The sequence below is a fragment of the Podarcis pityusensis genome, assembly GCF_964106645.2.
Source record: "Podarcis pityusensis genome assembly, chromosome: 5".
NCBI classification, from domain to species: domain Eukaryota; kingdom Metazoa; phylum Chordata; class Lepidosauria; order Squamata; family Lacertidae; genus Podarcis; species Podarcis pityusensis.
In genome coordinates this window covers 19118265-19137720 of record NC_138032.1, presented here as the reverse complement: position 1 = coordinate 19137720, position 19456 = coordinate 19118265, and the positions used below count along the sequence as shown (strand labels likewise).

Sequence of the window (19456 nt, the reverse complement as noted above, 5' to 3'; positions counted from 1 at the left end):
TCTAACTAAATGGTAGTTTAAAGTAGATTAGAACAGTTTTTGACATTACTGGGAGCAGCCCTGCAACACACAAACACACCAGAGATCCCAGGTGCAGATTACAGATTGCCAAAGCATAAACCAATTCAGTGAGTGACACGGCTTTGGAACTATCCTTCTATTTTGCATACCTATACAAATTTAGACACAAGTAAAAATAATCATAATCACACAGTCTGAATGCCATTCAGGTTTAGTAGATATCCCAATGCATTTATTAGCCATTAATGATACTTTCCAGCATGATTTACTGTTGAACTGTTGTTCAAATTTTACTGTGATTATAACTTTGTACATCAAGTCTATGAATGCCTATAATAGGTTCCTGTAATAACTAGTTTTCCTTAAGGAAGAAAAATATTCACATTAACAAGACCTATTAGCTTATTCTGTCAACATATCAGCGCCTTCTCCGCCAGTAGCATCTTGAGATATCTGAAGATCTTCCAGCATTTCAGCAAGGCTGATCCGGGGAATACCCTCATCATCCGTGTCACTTTCTACAGGAATGACTGCATCTATAAAACCATAAAGCAACATAAGACCTCAAAAGATAAAATAAAATAAAAATCACTTTATCTAACCAACTGAGCTAACTGTCAAATAGCTAGCCATTCTTTAAGAAAACAATGGAAATTCTTTTCAAAATATTTGCTCTCTCCCTGCACCTCCACAATAGTTTTAATGCCTGTTTTGTAGTCTAAACCTGAGTGATGGATAATTATAGTGCAAGATTAATTAGGAACAGAATAATTAATTAGGAATAGAATACTAATTATCCTTCCCCCAAAAGGTTGAAGAGAGCAAGCAGCAGACCACTTGCTTCCCTTTCGCCTAGGATTCATACCAAGTGCTTGTGTCTATTCTCTGCCCTGCTGTTGCTAGTTACATGGCGGAATGAGGGCATTATACGTATACAGCCCTTGGTCTCCTACAGTTTGCATTCCTTTCTATTCAAAAAACAAACAAACATAGACATAAATTCTGCATATCAGGGATGTCCAAGTGTGCAGAGGTTTCTGGATGGTAATACACTTCATCACTAGAAGGAACAAACTGGAAGACCACAAAGAAAATAAATGTTTGGGGGGCCCTGTCCCCTCCATCAGCAAAATAATGCAAGACTGCTGAAGTCTGGGACTAAGTGAGCTGCTTATCTAAGCCTTATCCTGAACAATGGGGAAAGGGGAATATATTTCTCTTCCCCTCCTTGTGGTGTACAAAAGGATTTGGAGAGGAGTGGGGAGACCTGGGATCAGCAAGAATATACCCCCTACTCTTATTTTGATTTTTAAAGGATATATTAAGCTGTTAGGGTTGCTGCCTGCATCACAGCTTAAGATTTCCTTGGAGCGGGGAATAATTAGGTTGAGACAAAGTTCTTTCTGACTGCCCCTAATTACTGCCCCACATCCTTTTAGCTTCAAAGGAGCCCAAGTCCTTAAAAGCTTACAGCATCCTGGTCCTGGGGAGAGAACCCTAATTTCATTTGCTCCTCCAGGGTACTCTTAAGTTGCTAAGGGCTTGGTCAGGCGGTCAATTTCCTCATCCTGTTTGCCAGTTTCAGCTCATCAGATACTCAACTAATGTCAGACAAACTGTGCCTCCAGGAGGTGATTAAGTATGCTTGCAGGAGCACAGTATTTTCCTGCATGCCAGGGCATGCGGCATGGTCAAGACAAAGCTTCCTTTAGTTGATGTAACCTGGGGAGATAGATGATGATGAGTACCAGTCCTAAGCTGGTCTAATGCATACTCTGGGAAAGGAAGAGATGCCAGCAGTTATTGTGTACTTCTGTAGCTTCTCATCCCCCTAAATGTTATTAAATTGGCTTGGAGCATTTAGCCCCAGATACTTAGATCATGACAGAAACAGTGGACAGAACACATATTAACTAGAAAACAACTAATTTAAGAGTAGCCACCATTGGTTGTGAATTCCAGACACCACTGTAGACAGGCAATATTTCTGGGCATTACAATACGGCAAAAAAGGTAAATACTTCACATAGGAAACTTACTTTTATAAATATTGACATTTTTTCTAATAGCCTCATCTTCTTCTAGATCTTCTAGGAAGTCCTGGTATTGTCTATAAAAGTTGAAATAAAAGTGAGCAATTTTACTACTTTTTCTGGGGATTAGGTGCATTCTACACCGTTATACTCATAAACTATAAATAGAATACAGAAAACTAAATATTTTTGCCTGGAGGCTATATAAACTATGTCTGACTACTGGGAAAGATGAACATTCACAAGCTGAGCAAGTAAAATTAGTCTGAAAAATTCAAATTATAAATTGCTAAGATGTGACATGGGAGATTCCTGATTGGATCTCTCCAGAGTCTGACCCCTGCCATCAAACACCTCCTGCTGCTTTTACACACTGTGGAAAAAGACTGGTATCTGTATAATTATTATAATTATAATTATAATTATAATTATAATTATAATTATAATGATTATTTGTACCCCACTCGTCTGACGGGGTTGCCCTTTCTTACCTTTCTTTCCCCATCTGTTTCCATCTGTTTTTCATGAGTTCAACTATCATGCATTGCTTTTGTTATACACTGCCATGAATTCCAATAGTATAAATGGTATAATAATAATAATTTGTTATTTATACCCCGCCTATCTGGCTGGGTTTCCCCAGCCACTCTGGGCGGCTTCCAACAAAATATTAAAAATACAATAAAGCATCAAACATTTAAAAACTTCCCTAAACATACTAAAATGGTAGTATAAAAGTGCTTTAATAATCACTTGTGGGAAAACAGGGTTTGTGTGGGAGGGACATGGTTAAATATCCCCTCATCCAAGACATCAAAACTGGAGTCTGTTGTAGCTGTTTTACAACCGGAGGGGAACCACTCATGAGATTCAACCACACGTTACATCAATTCCAGTCTGAAACAACATCAATGTAAATTTCTAAAATGTTCAAACTATGCAGCATCTAATTTACTGCTGAATGTAGCAACTGGTGTTCTCATCCAGATTCCAGCAATCAGCTTAGCCTATAATATTCCAGAGCTGAAAGGCTATTCAGTTCCTGCACTGAGGAACAAAGCTCTGGTAGCAAACTTTCATACAGTAGTTTAGTAGGTAGGATGCACCCAAGATCATTCAGTTTATATCAAGTTAACAGATCCATGGGAAAACTGAGGTCGCCCATCCTAGAGCACACTATGATGCATACTACTGGGAAACCACACTCCTGCAAAGGTAGAATGCAGTTAGGATCCTTCCACAAGATAAAAGTTCTCTTAATAATTTAGCAACAGCCCATCCTGCTATCCCAAGATGAGGCAATCTCCAATGTTTGAAATAATCTCAGTTAAGTCCTTTAGCATTCTGTGAGTTGGAGTGGATGGGTTTTGGGGGTCTAATCTAGCAGGACTGCTCTTATGTTCCATCTTGGTTTTGAAACACAATGAGTTTTGTGCTCACTGACTTATTGGGAAATTATAGTAGTACATTAGTCTAATAGGTAGTTAGAAATCACCTGTCTAGATGTTCAACTTTTGCAAACTTTCAAAATGCAAAATACACACGGGGCCAGCTCTCTCCCCCTCTGGTTCTACTGTCCCACATTTGCCTCATTTTGTGAAATCCATGTTGCAATTTTTATTACAAAATATGTTGTAGATTGTAGGTTTCAACACTTAACAGAACTCTTCACATGGCACCCATGATAGAATTCAGCCACAAGCCTCAGCAATAGTCTAAACTCAGGGGGAGCCAACTTGGTGACCTCTAGGGCAGTCCCTGCCAACATGGTCAATGGTCAGGGATGATGGGAACTGGAAATGAACAACATCGGGGGGATACAACCTTAGCTACCCCTGGTCTAAAGAGCATGCATGAAATCCAAGTTGTTTTCTCTGCCACCTTATTTTGCTCATAAAATTATGTATTGGGTGGTTGAACAAATGGGAGATAACACGGAACACCCCCCCCCCTCAAATACCTTTCATCATCTGTATCCATGCCCTCTCTGTCTCTTTCTAATTCTTTCAGTTTCCAGTTCCTGCGACGCTGACGTTTTGTGCGATCATAGCTCTTCTTGATCAAAACCTAAGAATGGAAAGGGGAAGGCGAGGTACTGTGTCAGAAATACCACTTACAGAACAATACTGAGGGATCCATTAAAGGAGAAAGCATAAATGAAAATTGGTATTCAGGGCCGTCTTTGGCATATGCACTGCCGGGGTGCAAAGATCCGCCCAGTGCCCCCCCCCAATTTATTTAGCTGCCCCCAATTTAGTTTAGCTGCCCCAATTTTTTGGGGGGGGCAACTCAAAAGTTGTTGAGGTTTTTTTGGGTGCCCCTCAGAATACATTTGGCGACCCCAGAATTTGGTGCTCGGGGGCCCTGCACCCCTGGGTAAAGACGGCTCTGTTGGTATTTGAAGCAACTACAGAACTGTAGTATTAAAACTGACCACAAGGGGCAGTGGGGGGAACAAATATTGAAGGAAGCTATTAAATACTTTTGTACTGCTTTCCATAAATGCTGAAAGTACTTCATATATATTGTATATTACTGTGAGATATGCCTCCATGTTAATGTCTGGGAAAGGAAGACAGACACGGAATGTGACATATTATACACATTGTCAATTCATGGGTGAAATGACATTTGAACCAGAGACTGAACTCATCGCTCATACTCTTAACTATTCCACCAGAATATTCAGGCTTGTGATCATTAAAGTGGTGTTAAGATTTCCATATGACAAAAAAATAAAGAAAAAACCTCAATATAAAAACACCAGAGATATATTGGCGGGACTAAATAATGCATCTAAGAATAAATGAACAAATGTACAAATTCAGGAAAAGCAGGAGGGTGATTTTTATTTTTAGCAGTATCAATGACACCAAAGGCCACTATAGCAGGCTAAGCAACACAAGCCGCATGGGTTGTATGTGGACCACCAAGGCTCCAGTTTCTGCTTCTGGAATGACTACACATACTGGGAAAGGTATGGTGAAGTGAGCCTTCATGACCTAGACAGAATCGACAAGGCTTCCATTGTCTAGCATTATGCGGAAGCAAAAGATTTGGGGAGGATTTTCATCAAATGACACTTTTCTTGACCTAACAGGCAGAAAGCACAGAGACACTAGTGGGAGACAAAGAGAGCCAAGTTGTGCAGGATGGGCATAAGGCTTGACAGAAAGCTTAGGCAGACAGGAAACGAAACCCAGACATATAAAGGTAATAAAAAACTATATAATTTCCTATGCTAGCAAAGAGATTGAGATTCTTGGTCTCTATCATGATGATCTTAAAACTGTTCATCAGTGCCCAAATGTCTGTTTAAGGAAGGAAAGAAGTATCCAAAACTTACCACATCCGGAACATTATGTGGGTTCATCTTATTTGCAAATTCATCATTTAGATTGCAGTTCACTAAGTCAAATCTAAAATAATAATATGAAGAAGGGTTTCTTTGTTAGCTATATCATACTTCTACACAACTCAGAAATGTCAATATTTCTAATAGAAACAGCAAAGCACAATGGGAAAGAAAATGTAACAACAACAGCAGCAGCAGCAGCAGCAACAACAACAGGCACTGCCGGGATGTTAAGAATGAAGTTTTGAAAAGCAAAGGATGCTCATACAGAAAATGTAACAAATAATCAAAACAGTAACAAGAATGGAGACTTGCTAAAACTCAAGACCTTGCACCTTTAGGAAATGTCAAATTATCCACCTACTTGGGCTGTCTTAAGGCTGGCATTGAGAAGATTTTAATTCTGTTTTAAAATTATATAATTATACCCATTTAACAGCTTGGTTTGAGATACGTTATAGAGCTTTTGATATAATGGTGACAAATCAGAGCTCCATACATTTTGGCTTGGCTTACTTGCTACTTTTATTATAAATGGTTGCCATTAGCCCATTCTGCCCTGCTTCTCCTCCACTTCCACTGCCTCAAATCCTCTGCATGAGGATTTAATCTCACTGCATTCTGCATGGGACTTTGGAAGAAGCCTGGAGAGAAACAAAGTTTGTTGAGCATTTGGTGTGCCAATGGTTTGTTGGCACTTTTCCAGCTGTAATATCAAGATGACAATATTTATTATGGGCATCTAAGGAGACAGCATGTGAATGACACGTTACAGCCTTCAGTGTTCTCTTTTAATTTTCCCAATCCTGAAGGCATGGCACAATGCCACCTCTAAAAAGTTGTGGCAAACGGATGTTTTTAACTGTGGAGTCCTGAAGCGTGTAACAGGGATGGTCACCAGCTAATGTGCTGGAAATGGAAGAAGAAAAATTCACTCTAAGGGCTCTAAGAGGACAGGTCTGGCGTCAGAAGGGCAGAAGAGCTGAGCGTGGCCTTGAGGCTAAACTGGTGCCATTGCTTTCCTGATTAGAACCTGTTGCTGGAACATCTCTGCTTGCTCTGTGTCAAGAATATTATTAAGCCTAGAAACAGGATGGTGCCCAGGGCCAACAGCTATTGATGAAGGTCTCCAAGAGAAAAACACAGTAGCATTTATCGCCAGGATTAGCACTTACTGGGGGTACGCACAGAAGTCCTTTAAATGGTTTCTTAAAATCCAGAGAACTCAGGCACTTGCTAGAAAGGGAGAGGCACTCACCATTAGGGAATGGGTTTGTAGAACCCTGCCTCCGACTAAAGTAAGAAGCCTATTACAAACAACCCTGAACAAGCATTGCTCTTAAAAGATTCAGCTTTGTGAACTACTCTGCCTTTTAACAAGTAGGTGCATGAGGGTAAATACTGCCCACTGCACATTATATTTTGCATTAGCTATTAAAAGGAAGTTCTTCTCAAATTTATCCTCTTCCTTTTAATGCAATGTTGTCATCAACTTTCCCTATAATCATTATATTGCAGAAAACTCAGAGGTGTCTACCTTGCCCAGTCCTGTAGCCCTCATACCTCCCAGCTTTCAGAGTACCTTAAGGTTTCAGAAAACCAGCTCCAATTAGCATCAATTATAAGTTATTAGTTCTGAAGGGGCACAGTCCTGCAGCCTTCCAAAGTGGTATGCAAGCATGGAACTGAACATCAACCAGAAGCAGAATAGAGCATTACAAACCCAAGCACAAGATCTCCAGGATTCAGAAGATGCCCCAAGTGAGTACGACAGAAATATTGGGTATTGGTATTCAACTCTGATGTTTTCTGCACCCAGGCTTCAGCAAGTGTATGCTTCAAAATAACAAAGGGAAAAGAACACATATGATTAAAAATGAAAGTTGGATACGTTAAGAGTTGAACCAAACCTTCTCTCAAATTTTAAAATTCATGGTTGCATGGTTTTTCTAGCAATGTAATGAAAATGCCATTCCATGTATCAATGGTATATGCTGGTTGCTACACTGACCTACAAATTGATTTTGCAAAACATGTCATGTCATGCCGAACCAAAGCTGACTAAGCAATGTAAAAATAAAGCAAAACCATGCAGATTTGCTTAATTTATACGCCACAAACATAAGTTTGCTTCACATGGAGTCTGAGTCACTTTGATGCAGAATTGTGATAGTTAATGCACTTTACATACACAAAGTGTACAGTAAGAATTGATTCATAATAATTAAAAAAGATTCTCTTGTTTTTCCTTCTTTATCCACAGCAAAAGTTGGCGTATTCCAATGTGCATAAATGCTTTTAATTTTTATCAACCTGAGATATTAAATGGACAAAGATGGACATGACCTTCTTGGGAGTGACATCTCAAATGTAGAACTCCCTTTCAACAGAAGTACACCTCATTCAAAAATACAAGAACTTACACTAACATATAATTCAGGGACATAGCTCAAAGGCAGAGCACCTGCTTAGGAAACAAAATGCCCAAGGTCAATCCTCAGCTTCTCCGGTTAAAAGGATCTTAGGGAGCAGATATGGGAAAGAGTTGCTACCAGTTAGAATAGCAAACTGGGCTAAATAGATCAATGGTCTGACAGCTTTCAAATGACATGTGACAGAGCTAAACAATTCCAAGGCAGGGAGAAAGATCTGGCCAAGCTTCTAGAAGAGGTGCAAATAAGAGAATAACAATTCTTACTTTGTTGGATTTCATGCCTGCACCAGCACCTTGTTTTCTCCCATGGGCCTTGCTGATGTCCATTACAATAAATTCCTCCAACTGCTTTGGCTGGAACAAGCTGTTAAAAGGATGACGCCAGTAAGTGTTTCCATCCACTTCAGCAACTGAAAGGCAAGAAATATAGAAGTAATGCAGATGTTACTTGTAAGTCACTATTATGATTTGTGTGTGCAGGAAAAGTCGCATAGGACTGATATTCTCTTCAATGCACCTGATGCCATCATAGTAGCCTGTAGCTTAGTTTTTCAAATACATCAACCTCAGGCTCATATGAATTTCTGCTGATGGGAGTGTGATTCCTATTAGTATTATTGGATTACATTTCAATATGAAAAATATCAAAAAAACTTACTCTGCAATGTATTAGGATCAATGAGGTGAATGGCACTAGTTATTCGGAGGCAAATACAAATCTGGCTCATATTCCCAAGGCTTTGAGCCAGCTTTGAAGACAAGCATACAACATTGTCCTGAACAGAGAGAGAAAAGAAGGAAAGAAAGCAAAGCAATTACAAAACAAAAACAAAAAGCTCATCAATTCCCATTGTAAATCTGCTGTTAGAATTACTAAAATGCTAAAAGGAGGCCTGAGGATTAGGAAACTACAAGCAACTAACTAAATCCTTTAGCTGAATTTCTGTAAAAGCTAGTAGTTAAGATTTCAGACCGTAAGAACTGTAGGCGCATTTCACTTGTAAAATTTCTTAATCTCTGAAATCGTTAGAACATATTCTCCAAGTCTTTCCCAAACACAAAAGTTCCAATTGAAAAACAAATACTTCAATATGCATTTTATTGCCGTATCAATGTGTTGTACCAGCAGTCTAGAGGAAAAACTGTTACTGCAGTTCAATAATTAACATTCTCAAGAGGATTCACACATACTTGTTTAGTACTTGATGACTCCTTATGTGTTGTTTGGATACTGGATGGTATGAAAAATTCTAGCTATGACATCTTGCTCACTCATGAAAGTTATCCCTTCAAACTACACTGAACCAGAGAAGATGTATGTGTAAATCTGTACACTGGCTCTTTGAAATTCATGCTAGCATTGAAATAGATAGCTTCTGTTTTCTCATAGTATTGTGGTTTTAGGCTATAATCCTATATAGACCCACTGAATAAAATGGGGCGTATGTCTTAGCAGCTATAGCTTCTATAGCACTGGCAGTGCAAACAATCCATTTAACAGGAAGTCCCCCAAGCACCCAAGCATAGTTTCTTCTTGTTTACGGGCTAGGAATCAAGTCAAAAATACCTTGCATACTGGAACAATCTCCACAGAAAATGTGCTTTTGTAGTTATATGTATTGCTATGAATGTCATGAGAGATCAAACGCTGGGATGATTTAGACCTGAAATTAAAAAAAGCAAATCCAAATCAGAGATAACAAGGGGGGAAAAAAGGAAATTTTATGGCTACAATAACAAACTGGGCAGGAAAGTGAAAACCCCACAAATGACAAAAAAGAGTGAGAATCTTTGGCTATGTTTAACAAACCACTCCCAAGTTCTCAAACTTTAGGTGTGTGGGATAAGGGACCCTAAAGGGGAAGTTCGAGGATGGGTCAGCATCTTGAAGGCAGAAAAGAAAGCTGCTTTTTCTGGACAATTAAAGTTTAGCATTGTAGTTGTTGCAAGCACCTACAAAAAGGCAAGAGGCAAAGGCACTACTGCCACCGCTGCTGCCTCTGTGATATAAACAGATTCCCTGATCCAGGTAGAGCAACACTGAAACTACTTCTATGCACTAGCTTCAGTGGGACTAAACTAAAACACTTTAATTAATGATGCATCTATGCAAAGGATCACACACTTTAAAGACAGACTTACCTACAAGGAACTGTGCACTGAAGAAAGTCCACCATCTTTTGAGCATGTTGTTTTGAAGCATAGTAGAAATCAAGGCCATCTGAAAGCATGTATATGGAATTAAAACTCATGGCAGTTCATATTGATATATTATCATAGGGATGTATATTCTTCAGAGCTCTTATGGATTTTCATGTAAGTCCCAAAACTACTTCTCCCTTCATTAAAAATATATTACAATATATTACGCTTATCACAAACAAGCTGTGAGGGAATGGAAGGTTGGATGAGGTGGTGGCTTGGTGAGCAATACAAGCAGGCATGGCAGCCCCTAGTAATAAATATACTTCTCATCATCTCTATGCAAAATATTAATTATATGGGTGATATCTACTGTTAGCCACTGCAGAACCATTGAAAGCAATGAAGCCCACTGATTTCAGTGGGTGTACTCCAAGTGTGACCAACGTTATATACACAAGACATCATATTTATTACATGCCAAAGCCCTTATTTTCAAAAACCTAGCCTCTCCTTCATGCCTGCAAGTACTTCATATCATATTTGCTTTTACAAGAACTTAGTCGCTTCATAAACATCACTCACCATGAATTTCTTTAATCCGAAGAGTATTCTGGTGAAGCCTATGTTTTAAAATCAATTGCTCCAAGTAGTAGAAAGTCTTTTTATGTAGAGTCTAAGAATAAAAATAAGATTTGTACACATCACTTTCATGTAAAGGCCCCCAGGGCATCTGAAAATGTGGCTGGGGTTGCTACTTCACCCAAGGTCCAAACAGATCATTAAGACCCTGGAAATTACTAAAGCAGGAATACATAAATATGCAGCACTATATTGTATTTACTCAGCATTAAGTTCGAGCACGTTTAGTGGAACATACTAGGACCTAGGCATATGTATAATTGCCAAAAACATTGAAGCATTTTGTAGCTTATTCAAAATTCATTAAATTTCCATACCATCCTTCACCCAAGCATCACAGGGGAGATTACAATATAAAATATGTACCATATTTAAGAAACAAAAACAATACCCCGCAACCCAGAGTTTAAAAAGCCATATATTTTATACACAAGTTCAGTACACGAGGCAACCACAAATGCATGTATATATAACACAAATATACCTTCTGTCTAATTTGTACCACTGCTTTCCAGAAGTCCTTAGCTTCAACTCGATGGCAGTCATCACACATTTGAGACTGAACAACATACTCTATTATAAAGATTTGCTGAAGAACTGCCCCATTGATCACCTATGGAAGGAAGTTAAGTGCAATATTAAGTTTTTCTGTCATCTGTACGAGGTTGTTTCTGGGGAGTAACCTTTGACAGTCTACCTGTGTGGTTGAAGCCAAAGAGTAACATGGGAGAGTGTTCTTTGACCCCCTGCCACTTGTGTTATGGGGTTCCACAGGGTACCATTTGGCCCCATTGTTATTTAACATCTATATAAAGCCACTGAAAGCTTTGGAGTTTTGGAGCAAAGTGCCATCAGCACGTTGATGGCATGAAGCTCTATTTCTCTATAACATGTGAATCGGGCTTTGCAAGGCCTGGACCTTAATGAAGTGGTGGAGCAACTTGCCTCAACTAGAAGTCAGGTATTTAGAGTTGCCAATCCCGTGCTATGGAATACTCTTCAAGCAGAGATTTGCTGGGCATCCTCACTTTTGACTTTCAAGCATCTGTTCACGTTTTTGTGGCAAAAGGTCTTTGCAACTACTTAATTTTTGATTAGGAAGTCATCTAAATAATTGTATGCATTTTAGAAAAATTAAATGATATTTTATGTTCTATAGTTTATTCCATCTTTTATAATGTGGCGGTATAGATATACTTTCATATAATTTTTGTTTTTTATCATTGTAAACTGCTTACAGATGATTGCAATTTACTGGTCAATAAATTGTTTAAATAAATTAAAATTAAAAAGTAACTGGCATTAAAAGAGATACAGCTAATAGCCCAAATGCTCTGAAGTATTGAGTCTTAGCTCAATACTCCAAGCTTTCTACCTAGCTATTTTTTCTTACTGACCTCACAATTGTGCTATAAAGTTGACTGATGGAAATGGAAGGAATACAAGTGGAAGGAATACAAAGATCATTAAGTCCGGTCCCCAATCCTAAGTCTGGATCCCTTCAATATACAGAAACCTCTAGCCTGGTTCTATACATGCTTATATGGAAACAAATTCTAGTGTTTTAATGGGACTGACTTTCATGGTGCATAATACAGCTGCAACATTGTTCAGAACTCAGCAAGGCACAAGCAAGAACATCCTTGACTTCCTCTAGCTAACACAACATACTCCTGGTTTCCCTAATAATTTTTATTTATAAACGTCACTCCAAAGTCTAATCACCTCTTTTTGTACAGTCAGCTTTACTTTAAGTCTTTTGGAATGTGGTTCAGTCCATACAAATCCTGCTTCGATCAACCGCACCTGCCAGGAGGAAAGAGATGCATGATTACCATTATTGTATATTTCTACAAATGCTGAACAACAGAAATGGTGCCACACAGGTCTGGGCTCCTACATTCAATTAATGTCACTGTTGAAATACAGGAAATGATACATGGCATTTATTAAAACTTTTAATATTCCATTTACTATTATCCTAATCAACAAATGATGACAATAATCCCTGCTTCCACTTCATGGCTTGCTTCTGCCCATTGGCTTATTGACTTTTGCGTTGAACGTTAGCTCACCTTCATGCACAAACTGGAAATTCATGGAGTGAAATCCTGTACAGAGCCATAAACTGCTGTTTAGAATATACCCCACCCAACTGCTACAAGAACCCTCTAAGTTAGCAGCAAATACTTTACATCAATGGAACCCTTACACCAATGGAACTGCTACATCAAACATATCCCTACACCTATTAGCACTTTAAATAAATCATCATCTCTTTGTCAGCTACATAACAGCATAATTTCATTTGTCTGAATGCCTATTCAGACTTGGACAAGATGGATGAAAACATATTTCATAACTTAATCACATTATCTGTATTTTTAAAGTTTTATGCTGTGCCTTATAGTGTAGCCCTGATGTTTTACAATATCGTGGTAAATAAATCTTTTTACAAATAACATTTCACCCACATGTTCCTACTACTCTGCTCTGAATCTCTTGGGCACGACAGCTCTCAGGGAAAAAACCACAATGTTGTAGCCACCCAACTTTAAGTGTCCCTCACAGGTTGGGGTTTTGTCACCTAGGCTATTACTGCTGATGTCCTTCACAGCTTGGGACACAAGGAGCACTGGGAGAAGTGGGGTTTTTACTCAGATGGTCCAACGGCCATTCTGCTTCTCAATCTCTCATAAAAGACTGCTTGTTGAATGATGAAGGTATTTCATGCAGCTTCCATGTCTAGTCACATCATGAAAGTGGTATTTCTTCAGTTCTTCTTATAATTTTAATTATGCTTTTTTCCTCACAAACAGAATGGGTCAAGAGTGATAACCCAGTCCATTATGTTTCTGTGGATGCTTATGGGTATAGATTCTAATAGCATAGGTACTTGTGAACACAGAATCAAGGAACAGCTCTTCTGTGATAAACATGCCCCAGTACATACCATTAAGGAACTATCATTGTATGCAGTGCCTCCAAAATAGAACTGGAAGGTACAACCAAAGTACATCTGCTTGGAGAATCAACTCATCATTAGTGGCTAACTCCACGTAAGAATCACAGCTTTCACAAGCAGAATGAAATTTACAGAAATATAGTAGACTCCAATTTCATATAAAAATATAGAGCTACAAGACTAACCTTACTAAGGGAAGCTTTGATTTTTTTAAGGCATAATGTCAGAAGTTCTCTTGATTCCAAGGCACACTGAATCCAAGTTCCTGGTGGTTGAAGGTATCTAAAATTGAAAATAAAAGCAATACATGAAATTGACTCAAACCAAATATATACAATGATGTGCCTATATTTAAATAGCATTATAACTACATAACACTAATAATGCCACAAAAATAATTTCCTAGTCTTCTGGATCTGAAAATAATTCCTCATCATCATTCAACAACTCATTGCTTTCTACTGAATGCCACAAAAACAGAGGTTTATGGTTCACAATGTTACAGCCAGAAATGGTCAAAGAAGTTGTGATTAAGTATGATGCATACATATGCACCTGCTAACTCAACTGATCACCATGCACAACAGATGTAAACAGTGAAAGGTTTTAGAATTTTGACTAACAAACAATAAGGAAAGTTTAAGTCAAAATGTCATTAGAGGCTGGAGGTAACTGACAACTCAACAACTACCTCAATTAAGACAAACTGACCTTCAAAGAATATGCTATACAGTGTGAATATAATATGAGCTCTTGAATTCTCTAGACAACATTCTCAGGGTATTATTTATTTCATCATCAAGTTTATTGTGGTAGCCAAACTCCATGACAAAGGCAGAAAAACACGAACAATTTCAAATACAAAATATAAATCAAGGCTTATTAATTAAATTTACACATCACCCTTCATCTGGGGACCCATGTGATGGTTTACAGTATAAAAACACAGAAATACATAACATAATAATGAGCAAACAATAACCCCCTCTACAAAACAATAATGCCCCCATAGTACATTATGATATTCAACATTAATGTATGCTAATTATATTAATGTCCTTATGTCAGACAGCTACTTCTTTAAATAAAATGAACAGCAATGATTTATAGTCAATGCAGCAGTCCTATTCGCTTTAACTGCCCTTATGCAAAAGAAGTTTCTGGTGGGTTGCACCTGACTGGTGACACCAAACGATAAATTTTAAAAAGATGAGACTGTCACATCATGCAACAAAAGAACAAAGCACTCTGTTTCAGAAGACTCTCAATCTGTCTACCCATACCTTCCACAAAGTAGATTCCATATTTCTTGGAAAGTATGCAGGTAGCTACATGCCCCCCCCCCCCAAAGTTGGAGTTCTGACATTTCTCTGTTCAGCAACTATGCTCTGAAAATCCCTAATGATGTTGTGACAACTGATGTTGTGGTGATTATGAAGTGTTTCTTTCCTCACTACAAGATTTACTATCTGTCTCTGCAATGTGTGCCACAGAAAGAAGGCATGGTAATTGACAATTTTTGTATTTCTAGAGAGAGGGAACCAGCCATTGTTAAGCTGATGCTTCCAAAACCCTTGGTGAAACCTTTTATCTACTGAAACATGCAGAACAATCCTTTTTGAATACTTGCTTATTCTGCTTAAGGACTCTGGCCACAAGCAGACTTAAGGCCTTTGCACACTATTTTGCATTTTCCCCCTTAGCCTAAAAAAAGGTTTTGCTTGACTGTGGATTAAGCCATTTTTTTCTGGATCTATGCATCTACTTTTACTTTTTAAATTTGTTTATATAAGCACTCAGGAAAGTTATATTATGTCAGCACCCTTAAGATTGAGAAAACAGTTGGTACCTTCCACATTGTTTGCAGAAATGAACAATGACTTGCTTAGGAATTCCTTCAGTTATGTCCACTTGAGTCCGTAAACATGCTACACACATGTTGGCTGGATTGGGTGGAATTGCAATGCCACACTGGCAGCACAGGCTAGAAGGAAGGAAGAAAATGACCATTGAAACCAAAATGCACAAAAGACAAAGCCATGATTATTCCCTGGACAGCATTATAATTCAAACATATGAGACCAGAGTTCAAATGCTACTGAGGCAACACAATGGATGGCCTTCAGTAAATAGTTCTCAGTTGCATGTGCCTAGTTGGCTAGATCGGTGTAACAACAATCTTGTTTTGAGGATGAACAAGGTAAGAATAGAGCTCATTCAAGTGCTTTGATGCAAATATTAGTAATAATCTGAGAGTCAGGTCTGTTCTTGCATTTCACAATTCAATTATGAAGCACTTGGTACATGCACTGCCAAAGTAGGTTCTGACCCATGAACAAGTAGGCAAAATGACTATTTGTTTCTAGCACTACTAATTTCTAATGCTTTGATATTCCAACACATCTGAGAGTATAAATAACAGGAGGACATGTATGGGGAGAACTGCTTCTTACAAAGTAGCCCTCCATGGCAAATTCTTGCATGTTGTTTAGTCGTGTCCGACTCTTCGTGACCCCATGGACCAGAGCATGCCAGGCACTCCTATCTTCCACTGCCTCCCGCAGTTTGGTCAGACTCATGTTTGTAGCTTCGAGAACGCTGTCCAACCATCTTGTCCTCTGACGTCCTCTTCTTCTTGTGCCCTCAATCTTTCCCAATTCTTGCATAGTGGAAAGCAAATACACCGGGGGGGGGGGGGACTTCCAGCTCTGCCTTAGTCCTCCACATATAAGGAGATATCAACTGATTTCAAACAAGCAACTTATTCATTTATTTCATTTATATCCCACCTTAACTTCCAGGTATCATACAGAGCTCCCCCCAATCTATTCTCACAATAGTGAGGTAGTTCAGATGAGAGTGAATGACTGGTCTAAGGTCACCTTCAATGCTGAGTAGGGATTTGAACCCTGGTTCCCAGGTCCTAGTCCAACACGCTAACCACTAGGGCTGGGCGATATCAGCTTTTCAACATCATGGTGTTTCGCCAGCCAAACATCACAGTTTGGCGATATACTGCGATGCTGAAAAAACAAGCTGCATTCGCCTCTGCCCACGAGGCACCTGGTGAAATTGTTCCAGCTCTCACCTCGGGAACTGAGGCGGTTTCACCCAAGCGCTCGCGGGCTGGGACAAGGCAGCTTGTTTGCACAGCTCAGCTGGGGAGGAGGAAGATTCCCCCTCCCCAGCTGAGACAGCCCCAGCACTTCCCCACTCACATGCAAGGGGCATGAACGCCAGGGCTGCTTTGCGCAGCTCAGCTGGGGATCGGGAAGGTTCCCGCTCCCCAGCCGCACTGATTCAGCTTGTTTCTTCCTCTGCATCATGAGGGCAGAGTGCAATGGCAGTTTCATTCAGTGGTATATCGCTGGTGAAACTGCCACTGCTCCTGAGTCCCTCTGCTAGCAGTGCTGCTGGAGGAAGGAATGCTGGCAATATACCGCTGAGTGAAGCCGACATTGCAGTCTGCTCCTCATACCGATCCTGGTATATCAATATACCGTATTGGACTGAATATAAGCGTCACTTTCCCCCCAAATTCCGACTGTGAAAAGTTAAAGTGCAGCTTATATTCGCGACTTTACAGTATGCAGCCAGGAGCGCAGGGCAAACAGAGCCCCTGCGTAGTCCCCCCATCCTCTCTCTTAAGGCCAGGAAGGGAGAGAGTGAGGAAAGGGAAAAGTCAGCTCCCCCTCCCCTGTATGCAGCCAGGAGCAGTGATGAATGGAGCGGCTTATATTTGGGTATTTTCTCTCTCCCCCCCCCCCCAATTTTAAAGATGCGGCTTATATTTGGGCCAATACGGTATCACCCAGGCCTACTAACCACTACACTATAGTGACTCTCCCACACATATATTCACATGAAGGATAACACTCCTTCCTGTATGGCTGTCAAAGACAGTATGGTACTCACATGTTCCCCTGGCTGACCGTAGAAGGCTCTTTCATGTATTCCATCTCTAGCTTCACACGTGTTACCCAAGAATGAGACACGCATTAGCACCTAGTGAGTTGAGAGCACAGGTTAGGGTCCAACTATTACAGAGAGTGTCTAACATAAGAACCCCCCAACTGGATCAGATCAAAAAGCCAAACATTTAAACATCTTGTTCTCATCGTCGTCAACCAGATATCTACGTGGGTGGGATGTTATGTTTTTGATACTGATGAAGCTCAAATACTGAGGTGCAAGTACTAAAGAAACTGAGGTAGGGTGGTGACATATGTTAGGTCACACCCATACCATACATTTAAAGCAGCTTTCTACCACTTTGCCACTGGCTCCTCCCAAAGAATCCAGAGAACTGTAGTTTATTAACAGTGCTGGAAACAGTAGTTCTGTGATGAATAAACCACACTTCTCTGGATTCTTTGGAGGAAGGCATAGCTTTTAAAAATGGTACAAATGTGCTTTAGAAGACATCTGAAGGCAGCCCTGTTTAGGGAAGCTTTTAATGTTTAACACACCACTGTATTTTAATATTTTGTTGGAAGCCGCCCAGAGGGGCTGAGGAAACCCAGCCAGATGGGCGGGGTATAAATAATAAATTTATAATTATTAAAAGTATGATGTGGATATGTCGGGTCCCAAAGCTGTTAAGCACATCATTGCTGGCATGAGGGGACATTGAGCTGACTGAGTACAGCAACAAATTGCCAGTCTAATATACTATTAACATTATTATTATTATTATTATTAATTAAATTGGCCAGTCACTTCCACGACAACCCAAAGTGATTTGCAATACAACACATTTGGCATCCAGGAAAGCAGGGGCTCTCTGACTGGCTGTAAGCACGGGCATAGCCAGCATTTGTGTTGGGGGGGCAGCACCTCAGTTAGTTAAGTGTTTTTATTGATTTAGGGGGGCAGCTGCCCCCTTTGGCTATGCCCATGGCTGTAAGGTCGAAGCAACACGTAGTGGGGAGGGGGGGAAGCAACACAGTACTGTGTTGAAAGGAAACGAAAAACAGATGCCTCTTTCAAGCCTACTCAAACGAGATTTATTTCCTTAAAATAAATCTTTTTACTTAGACGATCATTTCGAAAACAAATCCACCAATCAACCATTTCAGTGATAATGCCACGTTCTATAGCAGCCTTCGTCGCCTTCCCGCTCTAGGTAGGGCAAAGGTCGCGGGGTCCCTTGGCGGCAGCAGCAGCGATCTGCACCCGCTCAGAGGCACTCTTGCCCACATGGCAACGCGGCAAACTCCACAGCTTCGGAAGCTTCGGAAGATGGCGACAGCGATATCCAGCCACGGGTGGAGAGGTAATGTAGCACTTCGGGCCAGCGGTTAAATTAAGAAGAGGAGGAGGAGGAGGAGGAGGGGAAAGAGCAGCCGAGGCGGCACGTGGCGGTTGGGCCCAGCGCAGCTGAGGGAGCCAACGGTCGTTTTGCGCGCGCCGAAACAACCTCCCCCCCGCCCCGCGCGTTCCTCTCCTCCCCTGCCAAACGCAGAGGCCCCACAAAGCGACTCGCGCTCGGTTTCCCCCTCGCCGCTTACTTTCTTTCGCTTCACGGTCAGGTCTACGCCTCGCGTTCCAACGTCCTGGAAGAGGAGAGATAGAGAGAACGCACAGCTCTCGCGAGAACGGTGGGAAAAGAAAGCGGGGGGGGGGGAAACGTGAAGTCGCCATGTGAGTGGCGACGTAGAGGTAAGGAAAGCGTGCGTTCCCTTCCCCGCAGGTTCAGTTGAGAACCGGAGGCGTAGGGTTGCTCTCGTCGGGTGTTGCTAAGGAAGCCCCGTTGTTCAGATGGAGTGGGAGGAGGGAGAGATAGAGACAGAGGCATGGGCAGGTGGCGGTAGAAGTGCCATCTGCAGCTGCTCAGGGGTCCCTTTTTCTTTTCTTTTTTTTAA

General features: G+C 40.5%; 1 protein-coding gene across 1 annotated transcript; it reads right to left on the bottom strand.

Annotated features, from left to right (window-relative positions):
* Positions 1 to 220: 220 nt before the first annotated feature.
* Positions 221 to 19211, bottom strand: NMD3 (NMD3 ribosome export adaptor). The gene is made up of 16 exons (XM_081008075.1): positions 19103 to 19211; positions 17508 to 17597; positions 15442 to 15576; positions 13778 to 13874; positions 12353 to 12433; positions 11112 to 11240; positions 10571 to 10661; positions 9986 to 10064; positions 9411 to 9507; positions 8502 to 8619; positions 8108 to 8253; positions 7133 to 7245; positions 5401 to 5473; positions 4015 to 4121; positions 2061 to 2131; positions 221 to 557 (listed from the first exon to the last, which is right to left on the bottom strand). Exons 2-16 carry the CDS (start codon positions 17549 to 17551, stop codon positions 424 to 426), a joined length of 1515 nt encoding a protein of 504 aa, XP_080864201.1. The 5' UTR covers positions 17552 to 17597; positions 19103 to 19211; the 3' UTR covers positions 221 to 423.
* Positions 19212 to 19456: the final 245 nt, after the last annotated feature.